Below are 27,768 nucleotides of genomic sequence, written 5' to 3'. Positions count from 1 at the left end.
CACAGATGGTACCCCGCTTGAGAACTCCGTGTGGATGGCTTTCTTTAAAGGATGTCACTCATGGGACCTCGCACAGAGGAACCAATTTTTGTTGTCCTTAGTTGCCCCGGTTATTTCAGCTCTGGTTGTCAGGTGCCAAGACCGACATAGATAATTCATCACTATTGGCGTCTGCTATGTAAAACGTTACGCGGAGCTGTACTGAGCCTCTGGAATGGCATGGGTGCAACAGACAGGAAGTTGAATTATTTCAGAAATTCAATGTAAGGCACACACATTTTGGTCGGAAAAACGGTTTCCGCAGAGCAAGGGCCATTGTAAGTTCCGTCCGCAGGACACAGACATTTGTGTCCGGTCGACGTCCACGCACTCCCATCTGTATGCCGCTCCCAATAGGGAAAAGTGACAGTTCGCGATGCGTCACACGGTGCTATCGCTACCGTACTTTCATATGATAGAGGCTCGCGAGTACAGGGAAAATATCGCGTTTTCGGGCGTCTCCTGTCAACTTCACGCAGCCAGCACGAGAACGCTGTGGTTTTTCCTTTGCACAGCAGGTGTCATGCCCCAACTACGCACATTCGCTCGATCATTTGCTTTCCGCGTCTTGAGCTTATTCAAAAAGGGTGGCTGATCGCTTGTCTAGACTTGGACACTGTTGCAAACTAATAGATAGAGTCACTCATCAAATCGAAGTAAATGAAATTGATGTTCCGGAGCCTATATGGGTTCCATGTTTACAAGGGACCTGCAATGTAAACAAGGAACCCGTATTAGCTGCGCAATTACAATTTCTGTGACTTGTTCAGTGAGTGCATCTTCTGTTTGCTTCATTATGAGACTTGACCAAAACAAAATTTTCTGTAAATCCTGACTTTGGGCAGTGTGCTGCAGAAATTTCGGAGCGTGTACTTCGCTATAGTGAAGGAATTCGAAAGATTCAGACGTAAAGAGACATCTTTGTGCGCCCTTCTAAAGACTGAGCTCGGGTATTACCACTCGCAGACGTTGATACGCACAGGTGGCACCTCTTTTTTCATGACGTCTTATTGGAACACCTGGCTCAAATGAGACACAGTATAACCCGAAAAAGATGCTAAGTGTATTTGCAGCGCTTATACTAAAGTGAAGGGGCCTTGCTGACTTTCTAGTTGACGTCGTCGAGGCAGACGTGTTGGACAATACTGAATTGGGTGCTCAAGATGCAGCACGTCTTACCTCGCGGAGAGCGCACCCACGATGCAGGAATGGGCCCTAAAAGAACTTGTGAAGTATTCAATGTGTACCGCTTCCGTGTCTGTGGAGGATGCTTGCCTTCAATCGTGGCTTTGTCCAGTGACAAACCCTGTTTCATAGATTCTACTCAGAGGGGCTAGGCTATACCTGGCCAACGTCATGGACACTAAGCTCTGTTTTGTTTCTTCTGCACTAAGTGCGCGGAGAAGTCCAACGCTTTTGTGAAATCCTTGTTTCTTGTACGCGCTGCTGCACCGTGTGATGATTTTCAGTAAGGAGACCTATGGCGACCAGAGTACGCGGGCGGGGTTCGTATGCGAGACAGCCATAGCGGTTGATTACCATTCCATCATCCCGAACGCGCGGCAGCCTGGAGCCATCCGTTCAGTGAATATTATTGAGAAGCACTCGTCAAAGAGTGTTCGTGAGAGTAGACAGGATTTGTTGGGGCTCACCGGAGAGCCTGGAGGCTGCCGACCGGGGCGGCCTGGGCGGCGGCGTCGGCTTGGCGTTGCCGTCGTCGAGCGGGTACTCGCGGGGCTCGGAGATGCTGGCGCTCTTGGAGCGTCCCACCTGCCTCCAGCGGGAGAGGAGCGAGGACGAGGACGACGGGGTGGCTCGGTCCACGCTCACCGCCCGCGTCGGGTAGCGGCCTCCCGACGAAGACGTCAGCTGTGGGGACCAGTTGCGGGCGGGAGGCTCGGGCGGCTGCTGCGGCGGGTCATGCTGCTGCAGCGGGGATCCCTGCGGAAAGGTGCGAGCGGCCCTTAACTGTGTGTACGCGGCAAAAGTCACAGCACTGTCCCCACAGCTTCCCGCTACAAACAAGAAATGAATCTTCACTCTGACCACATGACAGAAACTCTTTGTACACTTCCACTTCCGGACATCTGTCTCCACCACGCTAGTACGCATTCTTCGACATATACACTTAAATACACTCCTTGCTCCTGCCTGCTTTCTCTACCGTATCCTGCACTAATTCGCATTCCCAAATTGTTCAGAGCCCTATATATGCTAATTTAGAACGTTTCCTTTTCTCCTGTCCCGTCGCCATTCAGTCACTCATTTTCCGTACCCTTCCCCCCAGCGTGGCAGGCTTGGCTAGCCTCGGACCATCTGACGGACCAGTTGACTTTGGGGACCCTGGCCCAAGACATCGTCGACGCTTAATATTGCTAATAAATGTTTCTCTCTGTGTCGCTAACAAAAAGCGAAAGTGTTGTGATCCACGGGCTACGGGCGAGTTTCAGCAACATGGTTGAATGCCCGACCACAAAGGCGCCACTGGCGTGGCTTTCAACGTATCTCAATCACATTTCTGGCATCATTCCTTGTTGAGATTAACACTTTTTTCGCCAAAGTTAAACGGGAATTTGCCTGTTGGTCTCAAATTGACCCTGTTACTCTTGTCAGTCATATATTCAAAATGGCTTGAGACTTCTCTATGGATAATGACCAAATGGCTTGGTATGTCCTGCTCAGACAGAGAATAGAACTTGAATGGGTTGAATAGCATGTCGTTTTCCCTCTCTTTGTTGCGAGCTATCTTCATAAAACACAATATTAAATTGTGTAGTAAAGAAAAAAGTCTCCCTGCAAGGATTTTCTGCCTTTCGCGGTAACTTTTTTTCTTTTAAAAGTTGTTTGCTATGAACTCATGAAACTTGTAAAAATGGGGGATATGAAAGTATGGGAACTGCCGTGAAAAGAGTACAAAATCGAAAAATGATCTATTGGCTCTTCTACACAAACGGCGCGTTCGGCTATTCTATGAAGTGGCAGTCCTTAAAGGGCAACTACCCCACTTTTTGAGAATTTCACGCTATTCAAGGGTTCTATATAGGCTGCAGGTAAAGCGTGCCATGTGTTTTTGAGCTACCATTTAAAATAATGATGTAATCGAGGATTGAATTTCAGGCTTGTCCTAACAGCACCAGAGGAGTGCGGGGAAGTTTAAAGTGACGTCATGGAGGGTAAGATTTCAAATTTGCGCTGCCGCCAACCACACCGTGCCGTGCCTAGTTGGATGCTGCCAAACAACGCTTGTAGGCCTTTGCCTTCGTTGGCGTTGGTTTTTTTTTTTGCTCAAACGTTCATGCGTTGGAAATGCACTAGTACCTTCGATGACGTCACTTGGAGTTGTGCGCTGCGGAGAAGCTTGATGGCTGTCTCGATTTCAATCGCCGATTAAGTCACCATTTCAAATGCTAGCGCGAAAGGACTTCGCAGCAAGTTTGACACATTCGATCCCTTCAAGTTCTCGATTTCTAAAACGTATGCAGTTGCCCTTTAAATGAAAGACGGCAGGCATTTGCTCGTTGATTACAGCCAAATTTGGATCTTTGTATGAATGAGCAGGGCGGGAGAGAACAAGCTGATTCTCAGCACGTCACCAGCTCTAGAGATGATGCCTTAGGTGTGGCTAACCGAGGGCTGTCATGCTGTCGAGACCTGCCGTAGGGATGCGAAGCGCTGCATGTGAGCGGGAGATTGAAAGAAAGTGGGAGGACTTAGAGCTATGTACACGCCAAGAAATGGGGAAGTTTTCGGGTGTAGCGCTGCCATTGAGCATTACCCACATGTACGTGAGGCGCTCCATTTTCTCATACTTAGCTACCAATTCCTGCGTACTCCTCAGGCAAGAGTGCTCACATAAGTACTCTGGGGCGCACTCCGAACTTCTTTCTGCCTTCTAACATTCAGCAGCCACTCGTTGCCTTTCTGTCCTAACTGCCCCTTACAAGGTCTTCGCTAGTGTGCCTGATACGGACGCACCAAGCAACATTCGCTGCTAGTGGCTGCTGGTATGATAATACTACGACGTATACAAGCGTGAAAATGATGCACATTTGTGTTCTTTTAGTACGCAACCAATAATCTGAAGGGTACCAGCCCCGAGCAGAATCGTCCGATGTCGCATTTTATGTTCGCCTCACGCGAGCTCTTCGTCCCACGGAACTGCCCGCTCGTCGTCGTCTTCTACGTGGAAAAAATTTGTGATTTCGCACCGATTCGAATGTAGTAAACGTTCTGGGTAGTTTCTCGCAATTATTTTTGTTTTCCTTCCTTCAATGGCTTTTTGGAACTGCAGCAGTGACCAAAAAGTTGCTCCAAGGAGCTTTCATCCATGCCTTCTTATTTTCTCTAAACCTGATTCAAGATGTGGTCCAACTCCTACAAGTCGAGTGGAACCACAATTAACACCTTGTTACCTGGTAATAGATGCTTTTTGTAGAAATTATGGCTCTTTACATCATGTGACATTAACTGTTATATAGTCATGCAGTGAACATTCTCATTTCTTACAATCCCTTTTGAGATTCAATCGTCTCAGCTTTGTCACCCTGCTATGTCTTTTATCGCTTTTATGGCTCTTTATGGTTCTTTAAACCTTGTGACGTTGACTGTATCTGATTGCCACTGCTACTGCCTCTCTGTATATTTTGCGCGCTTGGCTCAATAAAAATCGTTTGTCCATTGCGTGCTCTTTCCTATCCCTTCTTTGTTTCGCCTTCGCGTACCTTCATTCGCGCAACTTTCATCATCATCATCATCAGCCTGACTACGCCCACTGCAGGGCAGAGGCCTCTCCCATGTATCTCCAATTGACCCTTTCCTTCGCCAGTTGCGGCCACCCCTGATAAGCTCGAAAACTTGCCTCGCGGCTTCTTCTGATGCCCACCGAAGCCCCTTGACCACAAATCTATCTGGAAGACTGATGCCAACAACAGCTTTAGGTGTCCGTGCTTGCGAAATGGCCGATTAGCAAGAGCTGCTGAGTAAACAAACTTAGTAAAGTTGTTCCTGCCGAACTTTGCAAGGAAGCCTCCGTGAACATTGAAAGGTCATGTTTCGCTTTTGCTACGTCGGAAAGCTGCACTGCTTGTTTGCATGATAGGCGAGTGGCATGACACTGGAGGCTTGTGGTCGGTATTGGTTCATTACCAACGTGGGTGTTCACCTCAGTGAGAAAGGTACATGGTCCAAATTTCTGACGAGCAATTCAGATTTGAAATAGTAACGTTACTTCCGCATCACCCGTGTAAATTTTATTTGGCCTTTACTTGTCAGTGAAAAGAAGAACGTTGTCATTCATAAAATATTTATTATTTGCTTTTGTTCCTCTGGGTGTCGGTAAATATCAGTTAAATAAGCGAGCGGTACACGCTGTACAATACAAACCAATACAATACGAAGTGCTACACACACTAGATCCATTGACAAGTTCTTCTGCAAAGCAGGGGCGCACTGCAGAAACAGCATGTTACACTATAAGTAACTTGCTTGCAGAATGTAGTTCAGTCACCTTTTACCTTTTTGTTCAAACAATGCCTGCTTGGCCTCTTGACATCGTGAGCGCTAAGAACAACATGTCCCTGTTAACCTAAGAGGACAAACAAAACGCTATCGTCGTCTGATTAGGGCTAGGGTGTATAACTGTGACATAAAGATCTCGGAAATTTCCGCTTAAATAGTGTACCTAATTTGCCAAAAGTGACCGAACAGTAGGTTTTTGCTTCTTAACTGTATAGTGGAGCCTTCACGGCCCCTCTAAAAGCCAAGAGGTGTCAAAACCTGAGGACATGGGTTTATCTTACTTAACAGAGATTCAGACCTTCAGGGCTGCCGTAAGTGCTTCACAACGCGGCTGAGAAACAAACCACCGTTGCCCGGTTACTTTCGGCAAAGACGGTACATTGCGCACTCTAACGATCTGTTATAAGACGTACCGGTCAGGCGGTGAATCACAATGTCCGTGAGCCGACATACGAAGCGAAACTGCATGCTAACCGAGCAGAAATGTGGTGCCAAGATTGTGGAAATTCTGTGTACACGACTAGTAACGACTGCTGTGCAGTGTGAAAGGCAGCTCCACTATTGAAAGTGACAGCTAGCGTCTGCATTTTGTCAAAAGGTATTCATGCGGAACTGGACAGCTGCAAGGATTATCGCTGAATGGCGATGGAGAGAAACCTTGACCGATTTGTCAGCCGCGTTCTTTTAGAAGTGACATCTGCAGTATATTACGGAGCTGTAAGAGCACGTGCCGCAGCATTGGGCAGCAAAAAAATAACACCGCAGACGCCGCCGAGGATGCAAGCGAGGATGCAAGGATTTCATGATTTGCACGTATTCTCGGAGCCCGCTCAATGCCTTTTGAAAGAGGACAGCCACCTTTAGACGGCTTTTAAAGTTGGCTCCTTCATGCGATGTTTAGAGGGGAACCCACTGCGGTTTCCTTGAAGCCAGTTTTGTGGCCTGGTCTTCGCCGGACAGAACACCGCCGAAAAGGGACCGCTTTGAAAAAAAAGCGGTCCTTCTGAGAAGATGTTCTAGCAGACAAATGGTTTTGAAATTGTTGTTTCAGTGTCCATTTAGTGCATGTTTGTACCATAGCAGGTGTCAGTGTATTACGTGACGTAGTCATATAATTGTCGCAGTTTTGTGCAAAAGATGCCGCCATCAGGTACCTGTAATAGAAGTACAGTGCAGGCAGAGATGAGCAACCCGTGTTGAAAAACGCATATTCCTCTAGCAGGGGGCGACCGAGAGAAGAGCACAGAGGACAAGGTCACTTAAAGGCCATTGGGAGAGGGTTTCGTCGTGCAGTGGACGGTAGTCAGGCTGATCATGATTATAATCGTGTCGGGATAACGACTTTCTGCTGAAGTGTGTATTCACTGTGCACGTGCTAATATATTTTATAATTCATGTTAACTACCTCCTTTCTGCGGCGGGGGTTGTCGAAAAAAGATAGTCTTCAAAGGAATTAGAACCGCGAGGACGACATGCAGCTAATGCCCACTCCTGCTCTGAAGGCACGCCCTGTAAAGGCAGTTTAACGGTGCGGAAACTCAACAGTGATGTCAGTAAATGATAAACTAGCAGCGCAACAGACAGGACATAAAAGAAGAAGATACACACTAGCGCTGACACTATAAACTAAAAGAATTTTAGGAATTTTATTGCAGCAGCAGCAATTTATTGCTGTTGCTGTTGCAATATATTGCCAAAAGACGTTGCAAGCAACCAACGCGTTTACCAATCAATTTATTCTCCAACAGCTTGCCACACCGTTCGAACGGCAGGGAAACAAGACAGGTTGCTGCAGGGTTGCCTTGATGTGGAAGTTTTTCGCAAACACAACAAGCGACAAACAGCGTTAGTAAACATGTTTGCCTGTGCCCTTGCAAATTTCCTGGCGACAACACACGAGACAAAGCACGCACTTTGTGATTGACTAGACCGCTTTTGTGCCTTTCGTGTTTGCAAACGTTGTTTGTAAAACGTTTCCTATCGTCGCATTCTAGCGTGCTCCAGTGCGGCGTCCTGCAGGCGGACGGTGTGCAGTAAGCGGAGACTGGTGACTGCGGTCGCCTTGTAGCAGCACTGCCCTTGCGATTCCCGTGACAACCTAGTCCTTTGCGCAAATTAGCGTGCATGCCTGACGAGTGCGGCTTTCGAAAGGCCCTTTGTTGTACGGTCCATCGGTCTCTCAGGTCGGTCTCAGAGCTGTCGGGCTGTGTCCGCTCGTCTCTGCCAATCTTTGTGGATGTTTTGTGATCGGTGTTGAACATTTGTGTTCAGATAACCTGCACTTCAATAGCCTGGTAGGATTCCTTCAGGCCCAGCTCAGCTGGTCATGGCCGAAATGAATGTGCAAATGATAACCCTCTTTGTACAAACTGCGGGAAGCAGTATGAGGCGACGTTTATCCTTTGCGCTGCCTATCAAAAGGAGAAGATCATCTACAAATACAAGAACTCCAATAATACAGATTATAAGAGAGCGAAATCTGCTTTAATTGAGCAAAACAAAATCCGGCGAAGTCGCCGCAGAAAAAAATCATCGCCGGGGAAGAAACCTCCTCCACAACCGGACAAAGATAAAGCGAGTCACCTGCGCATTGAGGACGTGTTCGAGTTCCCTCCTCTTCCACCACGCCAAAACGTTGAGCCACCTCCAGTAGCGAGTACAAGTGTGAATACTCCACGGCCGCCGCAGTATGTACCCTGGAACCATTCACGCGAAGGATCTATTCGCCAAAACTCCGACGGTACTAGTTCCCTACTGTGCTCGCTTGTTGAGGCTATCCGCGCCTTTCTTACACCACTCACCTAGCCGGTGGCACAGGCCATCCTTACAATCCTTGACTTCATCTCACCTCTACTTGCACAATGGCGGTAGCAGTCAATAGACCAGCTACTCTCCCTAGCGTGCAAAGCATCCGTAACACGGCCACAATCTTTCAATGGAATGCCTGCAGACTTCGTCCACGATTGTCGGATTTCAGACAATTTGTCTCAAACCAACGTTTCCCGATTATTGCCTTTTCAGAATCTTGTCTGCGTACTACCACCCGTCTTTCAGGCTATACCGTACCGGCATTGACATCAGCAGAGTTCTTTTAGCTGTCCGGGAAGATGTCACCTCCATCCCACAACCGTTACCTGCCGACTCACGGAATGAATATCTTGCAGCCACCGTCAAGGTCATGAATCTGTCCTTCACAGTGATCGTCGGGTACATACTCCCGCGTGTCACATTTGACGTTGACCGCCTTCACTATATAGTGCGCAGTACTCCTGCACCGCACATCATAACAGGCGATTTCAATCCACACCTGTATGTTTGATGTCACCTTTTTTCTCTTTTTCACCCTCTTCTTTCACCTTCACCCTGAGTAGTATGCCAGGCCCATAACCAGGCAGACCTCTCCATTATTCATTAAAGTCTCTCTCTCTCTCTCTTCGGTAACACAGGTCCCGTCTTCTGCGGTTTGACCGGCGTCCATCGAGTGCCTCGCGGGCCTGGCCGTGAGACAGCAAGGACTGCACGCGGCGCTGGTGCCGGCAGGCCAGTCTGCGAGCTGCTGGTGCAAACATGGCGCCTTCGTTTTCGTCCAGCCAAGAAAGTTGTCTTATTTATAATGTCGAAGAGAGGTGAATCTTGTGGGACATAACGTTTGCGAAATGTCAACGGCGGGAGATCAAAGATGGATCGTTTGAAGGGATCGCTACGAAGTTGGGTCTGGATTTCATAGGTGATTGCTATGTGTCTGGTAACTTCAAATTGAAAAAAAAAAAAGCACGGCATTGCTTCTTTGCGAATTCTTTGATGGGGCATGCCTCGTGTAGGTACTTCAACTTTCAACTTGTACCGCACTCACTCGCTTCGGAAGTGCTGATGCTAACTTCTAACGCACAAGCAGCTCGGCCACGCTACGTGTAGGTTTCCGCGGTTGTGCTCGCAAGGTAGTCGCGTGTGCACAGCATGGTGTTGTCACTATTAAGGGAATCCCTCAAGGTGGAGTACATTTGTAATAAGGGAGTAATTACTCATTGGCATCCACCCTAGCTTAGGAAGCTGTATAACCTTCCGTTGTAGCCGTGTGGCTGCGTTTGGGTAGATGCAAGTGAGTAATTACTCCCTTTTTACAGTGACATGTTTCCAAACAGTTCATGATGACATAATGCGAGAGGGTCGACAACATGACGCAAACATCCTCTCGGCGTTCGGTGTTGACCCGACGCTTCCACAGTTTTAATGAGCTTCTAGGCTTTGCTCTAAGCTGACCAAAAAAATGGCAGTGGTTTAATTCTTCTAAACCTAGTTAGACAGAGCTAAAGCGCCATTACACTTGGCTATGCTTGGTTAGAAGCTTGAAACGCATCACAGGCATTTTAGGCACACTGTCAGCCGCGCTCTCATCCATAGCGAAGCTGCATGCGAGAGAGTGGCCGTAGTTGAGCAGTGTTTGCACATGGGGTCTATCTGTTGCGGAAAGATCCTGCTTTATAAGAGGGGATTTGGAAAACTGCCAGTTTGTAGTTTGCGCCATCCTCCTCTGAGCCAGCGCAACCGGTCCTTGGACTGGTCCTCTGTTTTTGGGAGTAATAAAAGAGATCACCACCACCTGCTAGCGAGAGCGACGTCGCCTCCTTAGCAAACGCCGAGTCATGTGCATAATCACGTGACCACATCTGGCAAAGCGACGGTCGGCGCACCGCGATCGGAGAAGTGGCGCGGTGGCTGCAGGTCCGGCGTGTCACGTGGTCTGACGTCACAGCCATCCCTCCGACGCTTTTCCGGCTCAAGGTCAAACTGCAGCCCTCGATGACCTTGTCGAAACGTCGCGTAGTAGAGCTCTCACTCCAAAAGGAATCAACCGGCGAGCCAGTCTCACCTGGCCCGGGGAAGGCGCCTGGCCGAGCGCCTGCAGCCGCCGCAGGTCCCCCTGGTCCGCGGAGCGCGACGATGGCAGCGCCCTGGCCGCGCGGGCCTCGTCCTGCGAGGCCGACTTCTTGATGGCCGCCCTCCCGCCAGGGGGGTCCCCGCCCCCCTTGGGGCGCTCTCCGCCCGACAGGCTGCGCTGCAGCGTCAGCCGCCGGATGCTGAACGGCATGGCTGGGCCCCTGGGCGAGAAGGAACAGGGAGAGGGGTTGCACACGTCTTTTCAGCGCATTGCAAAGTCATTGCAGTTGAATTGACACATCAACGCACCTAATGTACAGTCTTTGTCAAAAGTAACCAGGCTGCACGCCTTTCTTCTCAGTCGTATATTAATGTTGTTATGCCAGCCCTCAAGCTCTAAGCCTGTATATGGTAAGAAGAACCCCTGTTCTACCTTCAAAGGACTTTTTGATCTTTAGGGAAGCCGTGAGGGCTCTGTTATACGAATGAAAAGCAAAGAATGAAGCCTGGTTACTTTTGACAAAGACTGTACATGCATGATGGGGAATCAACAGGAAAAGTTTACAGGGTGTTACGGGATGCGAGTGGCAGGCAACAAAATTAGCTGAATGCACTGACGCGGACCAATTGCCCGAAGTGGCTGCAGGTATAAGAAGACGTGCATGCTCGGCTCGTAGGCACCAATACCATGAGATTGGATCGGGAAGCGGCGCCGTAGTGAAGTTGTGAACACAGATGCTGCCGTCCTCCCGCGACCATTCAAGGCATTCGACGTCGGAAGCTAGTTGGTGACGCCTCCTTGTGCAGCCACATGCGAGGTGTATTACTAGGGATGCTGTTCTCCTGTGTACATATGTCGCCTCCCCATATCACCGGCGTTTACATGATAAAGAACGCTTTTAAAACAAATAGCTTCATTCGGCTACTGCGGCAGTTTTCTTCATCTGATCAAATGACGGTCAAATGTTTAGGGGAATCCCCCAAGGTGGAGTAGATTTATAATAAGGGAGTAATTACTCATTGACATCCACCCAAGCGCAGCTTTACGGCTGCTAAGGAAAGCTATACAGCTTTTTAAAGAAAGATTCGTCCTGGTCCGGGGTTCGAACCCGGGAGCACCGCTTCACCTTAGTAGCCGTAAGGCTACTAAGGTGAAGCTACTAAGGTAAGGCTACTAAGCTTTCCTTAGTAGCCGTAAGGCTACGCTTGGGTGGATGTCAATGAGTAATTACTCCCTTATTACTGATCAAATGACGTCACCAAAAGGCAAAGAAAAGGGTGGAGGGCAAATGGTTTCGGTGGGAGGCGGAGTTTGAGGAGTAAGCAAGGTCACGTAGTTTAGCAGCGAGTTGCAAGAAACGATTGTGTGATTTCTTGCGTCCGGTATGCAGCAATGGCAGTGCCAACTTCGTCTCAGGAAGGAGAGTTGAGTTCGTTTCCGCGGCTATAAATGAAAAGCTCTCGAAAGTGCCACCAAAGTTAGTCAGCACCCAAGAAGAAAGGAAGAACGCCGGTGTTCACGCTCCGAGAAAGCGCGCCTGCTGCACGAGCGCTGAACAAAGAGAAAATCGCCGACATTACGTGAGTGTGGTAGATGTCCATCGATTTCAGGCCCCGCAGGAAGAACGAAGGAAGGGTGCCGAGAAATGCTTTCAAATGTGACGTGCGCAATCGCTTATGTTTTAAGTCCGACGTGTTGGTATTGAGGTTTCAGAACTGCCCAGAAGATCGTGCCTGCACATGCGTTGGTTTTCAGCGGTTCATGGATATTCGCGCATGATTCAACGGGATAAGAAGGCTATTCGCTTACATTAATGCTTTTTGGTGGTAACATTGTTTATTACTTAATTTAATGCAAAAGCGAGAATAGTACAACGCTGCGGTAGCTTGACACATTCTGACTCAAGCTTGTTTGAAGATAGCCTGAGACAGCATCGATTCTCCGTTGAATCAGCCTCCACGTCGTAAAGCCAGCGACGCCAATTTCAACCGAAAGCTATGCTCACATCTTGTGTAGACTTTTCATAGTTAAATTTAGCTAATCTACAGTGAACTTCATCCTGCAGTAGTCGTTACTGTCGTATAACGTGTCTTTAATCCTGATAATGTACTATTTTCACACTGAGAAGGTCTGCTGATTCACAGCTAAGGGATACTTCGCTTTGTGTCGCCTCGCACGAAACGCTGATCGCATTCCGGCGCATCCCTCATACTAAGGCAGGGGATTTACTCCGGACTCGCAGATGGGAAACTTGTTAAACCATGCCATTACGCCCAACACAAACTGAAAAAATGAATACGTGAAAGAGTAGACGCGAAAAACCATGAATTACAAAAAAAAAAACACGACTTAGATGCGATTCCTTACAAGTATGCGAAAGCAGGAACAACGAAGACACGATTTGCGATTGAAATCTGCAGTAATACTTTCTTCCCACACGGTAAGACGTAGGATTCGAATCAATAGCTGCGGCATCAGGTGCGGGAAAATCACAGCGTACTGTTCCTATTTCGCGAGTTATCAATGTTCATTTTGTAACAGGAAGCCGGAAGGCTTGGTTTCGGGCCATTTGATATCGCATCACGGTAGGAGCGCTTTTCCGAATTCCTTTAGACTCAAGGCAGGAATGAGCCTGTATGGGAGCAGGCTGCCATCTACCGTAATGTTCCAAGAGAAGGCAAACGTAGCAGGGGGCGGCAGAAAATTAGGTGGGCGGATGAGATTAAGAAATTTGCGGGAATATAGTGGCCGCGGCTGGCGAAGGACAGGGTTAATTGGAGAGACATGGGAGAGGCCTTTGCCCTGCAGTGGGCGTAGCCTGGCTGATGATGATGATGTTGATGATGGTACTCCTCACGTCCTGGGATATATTTTTTCACCACTAAATATGCAGAATGCTTGCTCTTTGCAACGCAGGCATATTCCCACCGCAAAGTATAGCGACTTGAAGCAGTTAGAAATGGGAGGAGGCTTTTGAACGCGTCCTCGGAAGTCTTGAGGTCAGCAAACGAAGCAGATGGAAACCCCGGTTAAAATCTTCGTAACTGCTAAAACGTCGCGTGTTTTGAAGCGGGTTGCCAACCGTAGGTATTGCGTAAGTTTATCGATGTAAATCTACCCCGGAACTTGAAACGCATACCCTGCCCTTAAAAGGCAGTGCGCTAAAGGACGTCTTGCTCCGTTTTTGTTTCTATATATATGCTGATGTAGAGAAGACGGTAGTCGTCTTAATCTCCAGTAACTCGCCAGTGCGCTCTGCGAGGACGCTTCCTGTGAGAAGCTGGAATCTTTTATAATAGAAAGGAGTTAGAAGGAAGATCTTCAAGAATCCTAAGGTGTTATACTGCTGAGCCATAACGCACGGAATGAAATCATTGAAACTGAGCAGCATCAAGCAATCGGTTAAAACTCGTGCGCAACGACTGCAAAATAAAAGCAGGACTGAGAAACTTACCCAGAAAAGTAAAGCGTATGCGCATGTTATACTAATGGTATCTTTATAATATTCATCACTGCAAATTGCTATGATGATGAACGTTCTGTCGGTTAAATATGAGGAGTATATATTTGCCTTCATTCAGTAAACATTTTTTACAAAAAAAGTTTTTTATAATGTTCAGAACGCATATATATGTAAATATTACATAATTAATCCCCAAACATTCTGAAAGAGGTTGTTTGTCGTGATTCTAGGACTTAGACCAAAAAATGTGTGCTGCATGAAATGACATATCTTGCATAACAATGGGATACTGGGCCGCCTAGGAGCCGAAACGTTCGTACAATTCTTTGATTTTCTTTCTATTTCTTAAGCGACGATAGGCGCACCGTTGCTTATTCGTAACGCACAGTGCAAAAAAAAGTGCCGAAAAACGTAGTGAAAAAAATCAAGGGGAAGTGATAAGGATAGAAGAACCTCCCGTCTTTGCTGCAGGTACAGATCAAAAGTAAAGTGGCAGATAGTGCAACACGCCATGGTCCGAAAATCGAGAACCGATTTCAAACACGACAACCGGATATCGAGCGTCCTTATGCCGGCCGAGATCCTGCGGCGTCCCCCTCCAAAGAAATCTTTTTTTTTTTATGTGTTCGGTGCGCGAGGAGTTAGCGCTTACGCGCGTTCCGTCGTCGAGTACGGCGAACTGATAGGCTTCTTAGCTTTTATTTTGATTTGACGGATGTGCCTTTTGGGGACGCAGCTTACAAGCTTACAATCTATGGCGTTGCCGAAAAAAAAATGTCCCGCTTCCTTTTTTCTTTTTCCGCTTAAGTCGACGGGTAAGTTATCTTTTCTCGTTTAAACGTGAGATCCGTTCACGCTCTATCGCTAAGCCGTTAAGGCTTAGCTTTTTTCAGAAAATTTTCGTTCAAGGGGCATTTATTTTCGGACGTTCCATGGAATAGCCGCGTCGTTTGTTGGGGACTAGGCATGTAGAACGAGGGAGTGGGAAGGAGAGAAGGAAACGTCGCAGCAAGCTCCTTTGATTCACGAGCCTGGCGCGGCTGTTCATATGTGTGACGGATCCGGTGTTTGCCCAAGGCGTCCGGGAGGATTCACGGATGTGTGTTTTCTTCGGGTTCCTCAGAGAATGACGCAGTCACATCAGCACTTAGAACTCACTCCACCCAGCTTACTTCTTAGTTTGTTCGCACCGTTCGAGCAAATATTTTCAGCAGCTGTCCTAATGGGAGCCAACGGACTAGGCGATAAAGGGAAGTATTCTTCAGTCGTTTTGCCTTATGACATAGGCATACACTACCTCCTGAAGCTTCTTCGCCACCTGCCAAGAAGCCGTTGGAGAATAAAGCAGTAGATGTGAAAAAACAACTGACTGAAAAAACCGTGCGATGGACTACAGCCTGGCGGACGTAAAGTGAAGCTGAAATATTGAAGCGACGTGGTGCCGAAAAAAAGGCAGTTTCACACTTTAGGCAGTTTAATTTTTTTTGTGATAAATAATTTTTTTTGTGAGGAGGACGGGGGGAGAGGAAAGTGGGGTTTTAGAAGACATTCAGAAACAACATTGGTGAAAAAGCGACCAGGGTTTCTCCGCAGTTATCGCTGCCATGCTTGGCGTTTTGGAGTGTTACTCAAGTTAGTTTTCGACATCCAGACTGCAGTTTTTCTGTCACCCGGAACAAACTTTATAGACAAAACGACAGGTGCAGACTGCTTCTTTTCTTTTGCTATTCTTTTCCAATATTTCGTTCCGGATATTCGCAGTGTATTACAGGTGGACATCCAATGTTACACAGTTACGGCACACCGCAACCGGTATGAGAGTTGTGCCTTCTGTGTAGGTGTGTGCCATTTGAGATTGAGTAAGGGAACATCTGGACTTTTTGAATGCCTGGTGTCGCATTTTGCAGCTGTATTAGATACTGTAAGTATATCCTGGCATAATATACAGACATCCCTCGCCGCAAGAATCTATGCTCTACTTCTCAACGCTGTAAAACTGTCTGCTTACACTGTTAGAGTTGAAATATTTCCAGCATTTCCTTTTCACGTAGTAAACGCCTTTCTCATATATCGCTACTTGTTAAGATTTGGCTCCACTGCTGCAGAGAAAGAGAGTTACTTATGCAGAAATACTCCCCTCATACGCGCTTTAGAATATTGGAAACTGGAGTCGGATAGATTTTTCGTCCCTTTGGACAAAATGCGGGCCCATTCGGTGATGAACTGGATTGCCACAACCATTAGTCCTTTAAAAGTTATTCATTAGTTTGCTACCCGTGGGGCACCTGTTAGTGTCAAGGGAGCAACGTATGGGTGCAACCGTTCATCCTAAGAGCAACACCTGAAAAGAAGAAAAGAGTGTGTGCTAGTGGTGTGAATCAAACTGCTGTCTTGTCAATAGCCGAGCGTGCTATCCACTAGACCACACCATTTTTTTTTGTTTTTGAAGCAGGGTATCTACTACATGCAGTAGTATAAAGTTCATGTACATGAGATATTGACAAAGCATTCGTCATGTGACATCAAAACCATCCTGTAACCAAACACTTCGAGAGAACAAATCGCTAGAAGGGAGGCAATGCTGAGCATGCAACTAAGAGGGAATGCTACTGAGGTTTAAACTGTGTCTGTTTTTGAACACAATTTACACGGTAGCACAGTTTTAGAAGAAGAATCATTTGGCGAAAATGCGATTTTTTAGAAACAAATTCACAATTTACCGGAATATAATGCGAGTTTTTTATATGCTGTGTAGTACAATTCGAAAAAAAAACATATCGAGGAGTTCTTCGGCGTAGCGCAAAGCAGTGGGGTACCTTACGCTATGAAAAGTGAAATTAATTTGCTTCTTCGATGTTCGTTGCAGCCCATTCCAAAACAGTGTTGCATGTTTACGATCAATGAAGCGAGGCTCAATTGTTTTTGGCAACTCACATAGACGGCAATGAACCGACGATATAAAAATTTCTTTTTTTCTGAAGCCTTGTCTTCACGGGAAAGCTGTCGGCGTGCAACTTGTGCAAAAGAAAGTTGTCACGTGACCAGCTGCTCGCTCACTTCTCTGCCCCAATGTGCACCCATAGTCTCATCGAGGAGAGGACTTCAGAAAAAACAGATTTTATTCTTTAAGGCGTGTCTTGGGGCGTTGAAGTGTGCACAGTTGTCATGTGGAAGCTTTTTCTTATTGTGCGGGTTATGGTTAAAGGCCCGTAAAAAACTACTTGACGTAAATATTACTTTGTTGCAGATGTCTCAGTAAGCTGTTTCTCAAAGCGATCTACAACTTTTCCATTGACACTTTGTTCCTCAAGTCAATAATTAAAAAGTTAGTTAATTAAGCTTAAATAACTAGTCAACCTTCAAGAACGAAAAAAATACTGCAGACTAGGTCAAGCGACTCTAAACAACCCTCAGTTGGTTTCAGACGGCTAGGACACCCCGCGTTTTTTAAAAGCTTGGTTACATTCAATTCAATTCAATTCATTTTATTTTCCAGAAAGATTCTGGCGGATTCATAGGCAAAAAGCTGTTCCTGACAGCTTGACAAAGGCCTATAAAACCACCAACGAGGCAGTAGGTGATGACCTTATGATGCAGAATATTGAAAGAAGAATATAGCTGGGACACCTGGTATGTATAAACATAGAACAGGTAAGCCTAGCGCAGCCGAGATTTATTAAACGCATTGCTATTAGTCGAGCATTATGTGGCGGTTTTGTTTTCATACGCTTTAGCATCAGGCGTTGATAAGCTTTAAAACAGTCAGCGTTCTTCCTACAAAAAAATGTGGTCGAGTCGTGTGTTCTGACGCGTGCTTCTTCTCTGGCGCTGCTGTAGTGATCGTGGCAACGTTTACTCGACATTTACCGGCGGCTTATCGGCGCGGTTTTCTTGCTTCGCCGCCGCCGCCGCAAGTGTCTGGTCTCGTATCTCCGCCTAGCGAGGCGGCACTGCGCGGGGCGACGTCGAGTGCACGGTGACGCGAAGGCAGTCGGCCGTGTGACCCATCTCACACAGCTTTGCTGCCAGACAGTACAGAACCAAATACTTACCGGCAGTGAGAGAAAGCCTAAAGATATAGGACTGCGCCCGCCCATTTATGGCCAGTGAACACACTGAAAAAAAATTCGCTGTGGCTTAGCTTGGTTAAGCCCGGTAATTGCGAAAGCAATATCCGTACCTACGTCATGGTTCAGCTGGTAGTGTAGGTGGTGGTGGTGCTTGTGGTTAGACTTGTGGTGATGCATCGGTTATCCAATCCAATCCAATCCAATACAATCTAATCTAATCTAATCTAATCTAATCTAACCAATCCAATCTAATTCAATTCAATTCAACTCAATCCCATCCAATCCAATCTAATCTAATCGAATCTAATGTAATGTAATGTAATCTAATCCAATCTAATCAAGGCCGCCGGTGGTGGCACCGCTACTACTCGCACACGGCGCGAGATGGTCGCCCAGCTCTTCGGCGTGACGTCACACAGAGGTCATGCGAAAGGTCAATGGTGGCACCGCCGCGTCACGGCAAAGGCTTGAAAGTGTAAGTAGTAAAGCTTTCGGTTTAAAAAGCTGCAACAACGAGAATTCAGTCCGAAGCGAGGGGTCCGGCTTCGCAGGGCGCCGCCATGTTTGTCGCCCCGCGGCGGAAATCGGTCTGGACCGATCGGCCTCGCCACGCGGCTTTCCGCCTCGCTCGGCGTCAAAAGCGGCCGAATCCGCTTCGCTCGCCGGATTTTTGGGCAAGTGTGAACGCGCCTTAGGTGCCGCCGCCGGGCTCGCCAGTTGCGCATGCGCGGTAGCGGCGCATAGCTGGCGTGCCGGGGCCGCCTCCGCTGCTGCGCGCTCTCCATCGCCTCTCTCTCTCTCTCCTCGTTGATTTCGCAATCCTCCAGGTTTAAGCACAGCTAAACCACTGCCCATTTTTTTCCCTTGTTGCGTACTATCGCGGACTTCGATTGCAAGAGGCCATAATTTAACAAGCAGCAAACATGCCGCCAAAGTTGGTGATCTACAGCTGAGCACAGCAACAGAGCGGAGACTAAAAGTGAGGTCGTTGGTCCCTCCATTGGCCTCTTTGTCTGCGAGGGCCTGCCAAATGCGCTCCACCCCTTTCTTATTCTTTAAATTATTTCCCACTTTTGATCCGCATCTGAGGTCACTACCTGCCCTAAGTAGACATACCTGCATTCCCTAACCACTTTCAGATCCTCGCTAGCAATTGTAAACTGCCGTTCCCTAGCGAGACTGTTGAACATTACTTTTTTTTCTGCACATTTAAGACATCGAAACTAAGCTTGAGGTGCTTTCGCATGAAAATACCGAGACTCAGACGGTTACAGAAAAGTCAGTCATATTGTTAATCCCGAAAGGACGAAAAATCTCTTATAGTGCACACGTGAGCGGGGAATCAAACGCTGAACACTTGGTCTGGAGCAGGACTCGTTACCTTATGTCTACCGCTGCGTCTAAATACGCATGCATGGTACATATTGTAGCTTGAGATCGATATATCCCTCTACTCATCGCAGTAGGTCTGCGACGAGTAGCTGGGCCTGATAAAAAAAAAGTCAAAAGCTTAATATCCCCGTAAACCAATATGTACAGCCTGGTTTTCGCCATGAAGGTTAATATGGTGTAGTATGGCACGGTATGGTAAGGTATGATATGGTACGATATAGTATATAGCTCGGGCTGAGCTATATGATATATAGCTCAGCCCGAGAGCTACAAGGATCGTTTGCTGTGTTTCCGGTGGCCTGGACATCGAGACTTTCCTGCATCGTCTCTAATATAGTGCTGGCCTTGCCGGCTCTGGCCGCGCCTACCCAGCGTCGTCAAGCATCGCGAATACCTACAATCGAAAATTACGTTGATGGTGTTCCAAATGTTCCCAATGCAGCCTTCCTTTCAAGCTCTCCGCACGGACATCTGTGCTGTAAGCTCCCGACACAAACCGAGCAGGTAAATTGTGGTCCCTTTGCTATTTCTCCTTGTATCGTGCCGCTAGAGGTTCCCACACTGTGCACGCGTATTCAAGAATTGGCCTAACATTGGTCTTATGCAGCAATTATTCGACAAAGGAAAAGTTCAGACTTACCGACGCAAAAAGCACGAAGCTTCCTTAGCTCTCGCTGCAACATGACCAGCATGTCACTGCCACCTTAGCCGGGATGTAAAATAAACGCCAAAGTATTTGTACTTTGAAGGTTGATTCAATGTTATGCAATTTGGTTGGTTATTGGTTGATTATTGGGGTTTAATTAACGTCCCAAAGCAACTCAGGCTGTGAGGGACGCCGTAGTGAAGGGCTCCGGAAATTTCCACCACCTGGGGTTCCTTAACGTGCACTGACATCGCACAGCACACGGGACTTTATAATTTCGCCTTTATCGAAATTCAGCCGCCGCGGCTGGGATCGAACCCGCGTCTTTCGGGTCAGCAGCCGAGTGCCATAACCGCTGAGCCACCGTGGCGTGAGTTCTGCAATTTAAATTATGACTACTCACATGCGGGATCTTCTTCCTGGTAAATGTCATGGAGGAAGTTTTATTTAAATTAAGTTAATATGCCATTTTTCGCACCATTGGCTAATTCTGCCTAAGTCTTGTTGGAGGATGTGTTGATCCCCTGTGACTTTTATTTCCTTGCCCACTACGCGATCATCGGTGAATAAACGTGTACGAGATTGGATGCCTTCAGTTATATCATTTAGGTATAGTAGGAATAATAGTGAACCGAGCACTAATCCTTAAGGACAAACGATTCGAGATTGAGTCCCATTAGGAACCACAAACTCTCTAAGTAACGCGAGATACTACCGTATTCAAGAAATAAACTGTGGAATAACGCTATTAGCTGCAAGGTTTTCAATTAATAAAGCATTTGGTACAGTGTCAAATGTCTTGACACTGAGGTTTTAGCCTTGCGCGAAAATTCTGTTAATTGTGTAATGCAAAAAAGGCCTTTCAGAGGCTATGTTGAGCTGAATTAAACAAACAAAGCGAATTAATATGCGCGAACACAGTACCGTACCAGGTATGTTGTCAGTACATGCCAAAATACTGGTCGGTAATTCGGAACATCACTTCAGGTACCCGACTTGTATACAACGCTTCCAACTTTCTGCTCACCTGGAAGACAGGACTGTTTCAGAAATTTGTCATAAATTATCCTTAGATACGGCGTGAGTGAGGTTGCGCAAAGTTGAAAGAAGCTATTTTGCTTGCTCATGGAGTAAAAAAAAGAACCACGCTACCTGAACTTCCCGAAATAACCAAAAACACGCAAGCTTCCTTACAGCACCCAAACGTGCGACGTATCTGCTCTGCATGCATTACGTGCGAAGCCCAGGCTGTTTGTAACTACACGTTGGCAAGACTAGCTAGGAGTAAAGTTTCTTCAGCATGACACAGAAACGATCGCGAAACGATCTCCCGCTGGGCGCACGAGATGGCGCTGGCAGTTTTGTATGCCGCCAAAGAAGTTCTCGGAGCGACGTGGCGAGCTGGGGCTGTCGCCAACCTGACACGCGCTTTATATATAGCAAGCGATCGAACGTGATATGCTTCCCGAACGAGGAAAAATATAAAAAAAAGGAAGGGAAATGGTTCGCTATGAATGCATCGCGGAAATCAGCACGTGGAAGTGGAGAGATCACAAGAAAAGCAGCTGGGATGGAAATGAAAACGGATATTTTGGCCGGCTTTGAGGAGCTGCATGATAATCAGTAGACTCATAGAGCTCCATCGCATTCGGTGACGGCGAAATTGGAGATCTTGACGCTGGACTCTTGGAACCGCGCGTGTGAGACTGCAGATGCATTCACTGTCGCAACAGCGTTTGCCATCAGTTTTCGCAAGTTTAAGACAGAGTTACGTTATTTCAATGGGCGCGCATGGTGTCACCCGTGCCGTGGAGGCCGCATTCAGAGTGCGCTCAAATAACGGCATTGGTGTTGATGGATTACTCTATTCGAGACCGCTCAGGGTACCCCTGCATAATAAGCCAGAAGTTTGCGCTTTGATGTCATCTACTTAGTCGGCTTTTATGTCGCCTTTTAATACTCATATCAGCGCATTTTTGTGCAGCAAAGACTATCTGTTGTTTCTGATATGTTTGCACAGAAAACTCAGATTTTACGATGGTGGATGCATGGTGTCTGTGTCAGTTGCGACGCGATTAACCTATTCGGTGAGTGTGCTAACGCGATAGAGTTAAGCGTTATATGTCGCAGGAAATCTGGCGTCGTCGTCATCGTTGGCGCTATTAGCGAAAAAAACCGGATTGACCGGAAGGGTGGCTACGTAACTTGTACAGCGGTGAATTCGAAAAGAGAGTAAAAGAGTAGAAATCTGGTAACTAGACGGTCGCGACATCACTAAAGCGTCATTTCGCCATGTATGTATATATAGAGTAAATGGACTGCGCTGAAAAGAATATGGGGTTTGTCGGGGATCGAACCCCTGACCCTTAGATTCAGAGTCAGAGAAACTATCCATAAGCTACGCAGGCACTTTTTTTTTTCTATATTGGATTGAAGTTACAACATCAATGACCGACGACACAGACACGTTCGTACAGATTTGTTAAAGCGCGCAGTGCATATGTTCGTTATGTGCACTTTCACATAATCTGAAAAAAAAAAAAGAAACTGTCCGAGTCTGCGTGGGCAAGAAGAGCCACTGCCAGGACCCGTTAACGCTATCGCATCAACTTTCGAGGCGGAGCTTAAGAGCCCCGCAAATCTTTTCTGGGCTTTTCACGGCGGCTTTACTGCCAACCATTTTGCTGCATGAAGACTACAGACACATGCAACAGGTTTTGGTGGCTCAGTGGTTACGCGCCTTAGTTTTCGTTATTGTCGTCCATAATCGCGACACGAGTCATTACGAACAGCACATAGGAACGGCGTCGACGTTAGTAAATAAGTCTACACTATTTACTCGAGTAACAACCACGCGCTTGATGAACGAACCCCTCTACTTTACCTGCCAAAAAGTGCAATATATTTTTCCTTCGTGCAATAAACGCACCCCTGTCTTTTGGTGGGCTGCCTACAGATAACGCTATTAAATGCTAGCATGCTTCCTTTTTGGAACGCCGAAAGAAGTATGGAGTACTGTAATGTTTAAACTAATATACCCATTACCTCATCCAACGGGACAAACAACAAAGATTGTTCCACGCAGAATTCAAGAACCAATAAAACCAAACCTCGACGTTAAAATTTCTCTGTCCGATCTAGCAGTGAATGTAGAAACTTATTGCCACTGTGCTTCGCGCCATGCTGTGAGTTGTTCTAAGGTAAACACTGGTTGTGATGTCTTGGACAGTTTTGTGGGCTGCTACAAGAGTTATAAGTGCGCGTTTGAGATAAAAGTTGACTACGTTCTCCACCAGGGAAGCCTTGCTTCAGAGGAAGTTTCGCTTTATTTCGAAGGTTAGTCAATCTAGGTGCCGGACTTTTCGGGTTTGTATTTCTTGAGAGTTTGGTTTTTTCGGTGTTTATTTCAGAATATTAGTTCCGGTTCTTTCGGCAAGTATTATTTTACACGAATGAATTACTGACTCTTTTCGGTATTTTATTGTAGCAATCGCATGCGGTCACAGTCACTTAGAGTATCTTGGTGTATTTCTCTAAGCATGAACAATTTATTTAGCAGCAAATTAAAATACGAATGGTAGTACTTAGAGTTGAGCTTGTAGAAGAAACTGCTGTGGTCATTAACCAATCGCGCAAGTTAAATGGAACAGTCGGCAGACAAAAACGCAAGTGGAAGTTCACTTCTAAGAGCTAGGCTGACATGTTATCGCTAGGTTAAGCGAGAGGGTGGGGCATCATGGGGTCTGCATTTTGATGGCTGTAACGGAACTGCGGCTTAATAGTCGCCGTAGGGAGAATACGATACTTGTTTTTGGCGTCATTGCACGGATTTTTGTCAATGTCTTACATGAAGTTTATAAACCTCCATAAACCTGTGAATGATGACATAGACGAACAGTCCTTATCTAGCAGACAGCGATGAGGCGGAGCTTCCCTGTCTGCTGAGGCGCTGGCTCTAGCGGAACGATGCATGAAATCGCAGAACTACGCTGCGTATGCATCAATGCCACTGCCGGGTCGCTTTAGCAGACATTCCCGCATTGATTTCTTTCCACCTTTGGGTGGCGAAATCCCAGTTGCCCACGGGCCAAATCTTTTATGTTTCCATTGGGTGTATACCGACGATACTTCAGCGGTTCCAGAATGGCTAATTTTCTTATTCATTTATTACGCGTCGATCTACAATTTGTCGGATCACGCCCCTGGCTTCCTTACTTAGTTAATTTTGAACTTCGGCTGAGCGTAACTCGTCAAAAACTAGCTAGGTATGCCTTGGAAGGCAAAATACTTACCTTTTTCGGTTAAAACTTAATTTCAGAAGCTGAATTCGGCATTTTTTTATTGTGTTTTTTTGTTCCGGTTTAAACCGCAATGTCCAACCCCTACTCATACCGGGTGAAGGATTTATTTCATCAGCCTTATTGTGTTTAGTTTTTATCGCTTGAAATGTTTTCTCAAAATCTTATGCGGCGTAATGAACTCAGGCCCCTAATATTAAGAGGTTCCTTGGAAAAAAAAGGCGTTTATTGTGGTAGCAAATACGGTGGCTTTTCATAACCTCTATAACAATAGCCAGCAGCGGCGATTACGCTAGCTGGAAGTATCGTCTTCGAAGGAGTTCATTAGGAAACATCACTGTCTTGGTATATCGGCGTCAAGGAAGTAAAAAATTCGGGGCACTTAAGTTTAACCTAAGAGTATTACACGATAGTTTTAAAGGGTACCTACGGTCGCTCGGGGGTCTTCTGGCACTTACATGCATCTGCGAGACAAATAATGCAAAGTAAATATAACCGGTGGTCCTTTAGGGTAACACAATTGATTACCAGAGAGGGCAAGCATGGCAGGGGCCGCCAAGGGTTCAGGTGGGCGGGTAAGATAAGGAAGTTTGCGGGGATAAGATGCCCAAGCTGGCACGCAACATAGTTGATTGGATAGATACGGGAGAGGCCTTTGTCCTGCTGTAGACATAGTTAGGCTGATGGCGATAATCATGACCTTGAAGGTATGAGATGTGCAGCGCTTCGTGCTGTTCAACTTAAGCTGGCATCGCACTGCTGTTTTCATGCGGAGGTTTGGATTCCGAAGCATAGAGATAATAGCATCGCTTCTTTCGTACTAGTACTTCTAGAGAGCGCGAGAGGAAGGCAGTGTAAATAGCGCTATCACTTCCTCAGTGACCTGTAGTGAAAGGTCGAACACTGGGTTACAAAGTGTACATAAGGCCGATCTGCGCTTAGCAAAGTGTGGAGTTAAAAAAAAAAAAAAATCTGGGGACATTTAAGCTGCGCGTGAAGGGTACGACGTGATAGCGTTGATTGTTCCCTTCAGCTATCCGGAGTCGTTTTCTCGTATCACTGCCCAGACACGGATACGGAAGAAAACTTTGACATTTGACCAAAGCTTACGCGACGACAAGGATAAATTCTTGGGCATGATAATGTCGACGTTGGAAATTGCTTCCGAGAAAAGAAAAACGCACAGTTGCCTGACTTGTAGACGGACACTTCTAAAGCGTTCTAAAGCATTCAAAGCATTGTCTCTACCCTGTCGTCACGACGCTTGCACATGGGTCAGCCTGAGACCGGCAGAGTTTGCATGCTTTCATAAGCGGCACATTTCAGTTTATTGTCTGGTACTTTAAGCAGACTGAACACAGCGCGTCTGCTTGTGAGCGAAAATCGCAACAGGAAATACTTCTTCTTTATGCGAACTGGGCGAATCCAGTAATCATTCGGGTTTACGAGCCTGTCGATCATAACAGGAATCAATCGAGTGCGATCATATATTCCAGAGAATATTGTCACCTTGGTCTGTCAAGAAGCTATACGTTTTGAAGTGGTCACAAAGACGTCCATACTAGCTCTGATGGTACAGCGGTCTGTGCGGTGGAACTTGGAGCTGTGGAAACAATTCTTGAAAGATGATAGTAGTTCGTTAGCAAGAGAGAATAAAGCAAAACTAAGTGCCCTCATTTTTGTAGTTGTTACACTCGAGAACTTTCGGTGACAGGACAGGAAAAAAAAGACAACTTTTAAAGCAAAAAATTTTTTCAAGATATTTTATTTTCTACTGTTGCCTTCTCAGCAGGTTTAAGAATTCGAGAGTTCGTGTCCTATTACTTAACATATGCAGAGGTCTTAATCACGGTGAACCTCTGCTTTCGGAGCCGTTTCCACATTTTCGACCGAACACTGGTCATGCCAGATGCGAACTACACTCCGGCACCTCCGTGGTGGCTGAACCTAGGCTGCACAGCGCGTCCTCTTGTAGACATTTGCGTCTGAGCGGCAAAAGGCAACGAGGGGATGATAGGGGATAACCTAGTCCACCTGCAGTGGGGCCAATTTGTGCAACGTGGTCAGTATACGGCAGGAATATAATGGACACAGGGCGTAAGTGTCTCCCCATCCACTTCCTGGCGAAGCACTGCCCCGCGCGGACCCATAGGATCCGATAATCGTAAGTGGCAGGCATCTGTTGGTTCCTCTGCACACACTTGTGCGTGGAGAGTGCCGGCCTTGTGCGTAACAGTACTGGACAGTGGTCCGTCCTTCTGTTTCCTTGCGAAGTGAGTGGTACGTGTTGGAAGGAAGCTGCTTCGGTACCACAGTGCAGCCGAGTTATTTATTATCTTTTTTACAGGACACTGCTGGCCTTAACCTCGGGCCTTAGAAAGGAATGGGAAGCATACGCCAGAGACCCTGATTGCCAACTAATGCTTTCAAGAGCCCATATCATGCATTTTTAATTTCGCCAAGAGTAAATTGAAATACCTAATGTTTAGCATGGTGTCAGTAGTGTTCATTAATTTTTTTTTTGAGTTGTGCAGTCGATGCGATGTTGACGCATGCATTCCAATTCTTCAAAGTGCAATAAACTTCTATATTCACATGCAACACGGCAGCTACTTGAATGCAGTCAGGTGGCCAACGTGGATATTGATATTTTTAGCGGTTCATTATCAGTGACATCCCCTGCGGCGGGTGGCGGTGTCGCTCAGTCTGCCTATGCTCACAACCTTTATGTCACATTGGAACGTTCGGCCTCAAAAGGAGGCCTATACTAAGAACATCAGGAGCCACATTTTTACAACGTTTCGTATAAGTAAAAGTATTTAAGGGCGCACTTCTTCAGTTGTCAATGCCACATCGTTCAAACAACTGCGTGGCGTGCTATTTCTCTACGTTTGGTATAGAATGCTGACACCAGGAAGCTGCGCCTGAAGACACCGCAGAAGCGCACTGCATCTTGAACGCGTACGAGAACGACGGGCCAAATGCATCGCTGTGACGTCCCCATCAGGTGTCTGCTGCCTAGGCTAAAAAAGGACCCCATCTTCACATTCGGCTTTCAGTCGGCAGTGGCACATTCTGCAGACAACTAACTATAGCGTATGCCATTTATTTGCGTTTCGTAGGCGTGTGCGCTTGTACCTAGGCGTCGGCTCATCCCTGATGAACTTTTAGTTGTCTGCCGCTGCCGATTGTGCGTGTCTTGTGAAATTGGCTAACCATGCAAGCAGATACAGCCGAAGTTGTGAAGGCCCGTCAGGACTTCACGTGCTAAATGTGAGCATAGATTCGGACTATGAGCCAAAGTGCAAAATTAGAAACGCTTTAAAGGAACTACAAGCTTTGTGTTCTAAGGTGCAAAAAAAAAAAAAAGCTCGAACAGAAAGACAGAATAAAGCTGAACGTAGGATTGCTGACTTGGAAATATGCGGCCGGCTGAACAGTGTACGAACAAAAATTAACAAGCG

At 46.8% G+C, this 27,768-nt stretch overlaps 1 protein-coding gene across 2 annotated transcripts in view; it reads right to left on the bottom strand.

Annotated features, from left to right (window-relative positions):
* LOC149344356 (coiled-coil domain-containing protein AGAP005037) overlaps window positions 1–27,768 on the bottom strand; it is a 443,868-nt gene that overhangs the window by 271,033 nt on the left and 145,067 nt on the right. For both annotated transcript variants that reach the window (XM_089546281.1, XM_089546282.1), the window contains exons 2-3: window positions 10,427–10,655; window positions 1,692–1,980 (exon numbers count right to left, since the gene is read on the bottom strand). In XM_089546281.1, the coding sequence (XP_089402407.1) occupies window positions 1,692–1,980; window positions 10,427–10,645 (508 nt within the window). In that variant the 5' untranslated portion in view covers window positions 10,646–10,655. The remainder of the gene's footprint in view (window positions 1–1,691; window positions 1,981–10,426; window positions 10,656–27,768) is intronic.

Source organism: Amblyomma mixtum, chromosome 5 (assembly GCF_055824585.1).
Source record: "Amblyomma mixtum isolate Tamu chromosome 5, ASM5582458v1, whole genome shotgun sequence".
In the NCBI taxonomy this organism is placed as follows: domain Eukaryota; kingdom Metazoa; phylum Arthropoda; class Arachnida; order Ixodida; family Ixodidae; genus Amblyomma; species Amblyomma mixtum.
The sequence above is the reverse complement of the archived record's forward strand: the minus strand, read 5'-3'. Positions and strand labels throughout refer to the sequence as shown.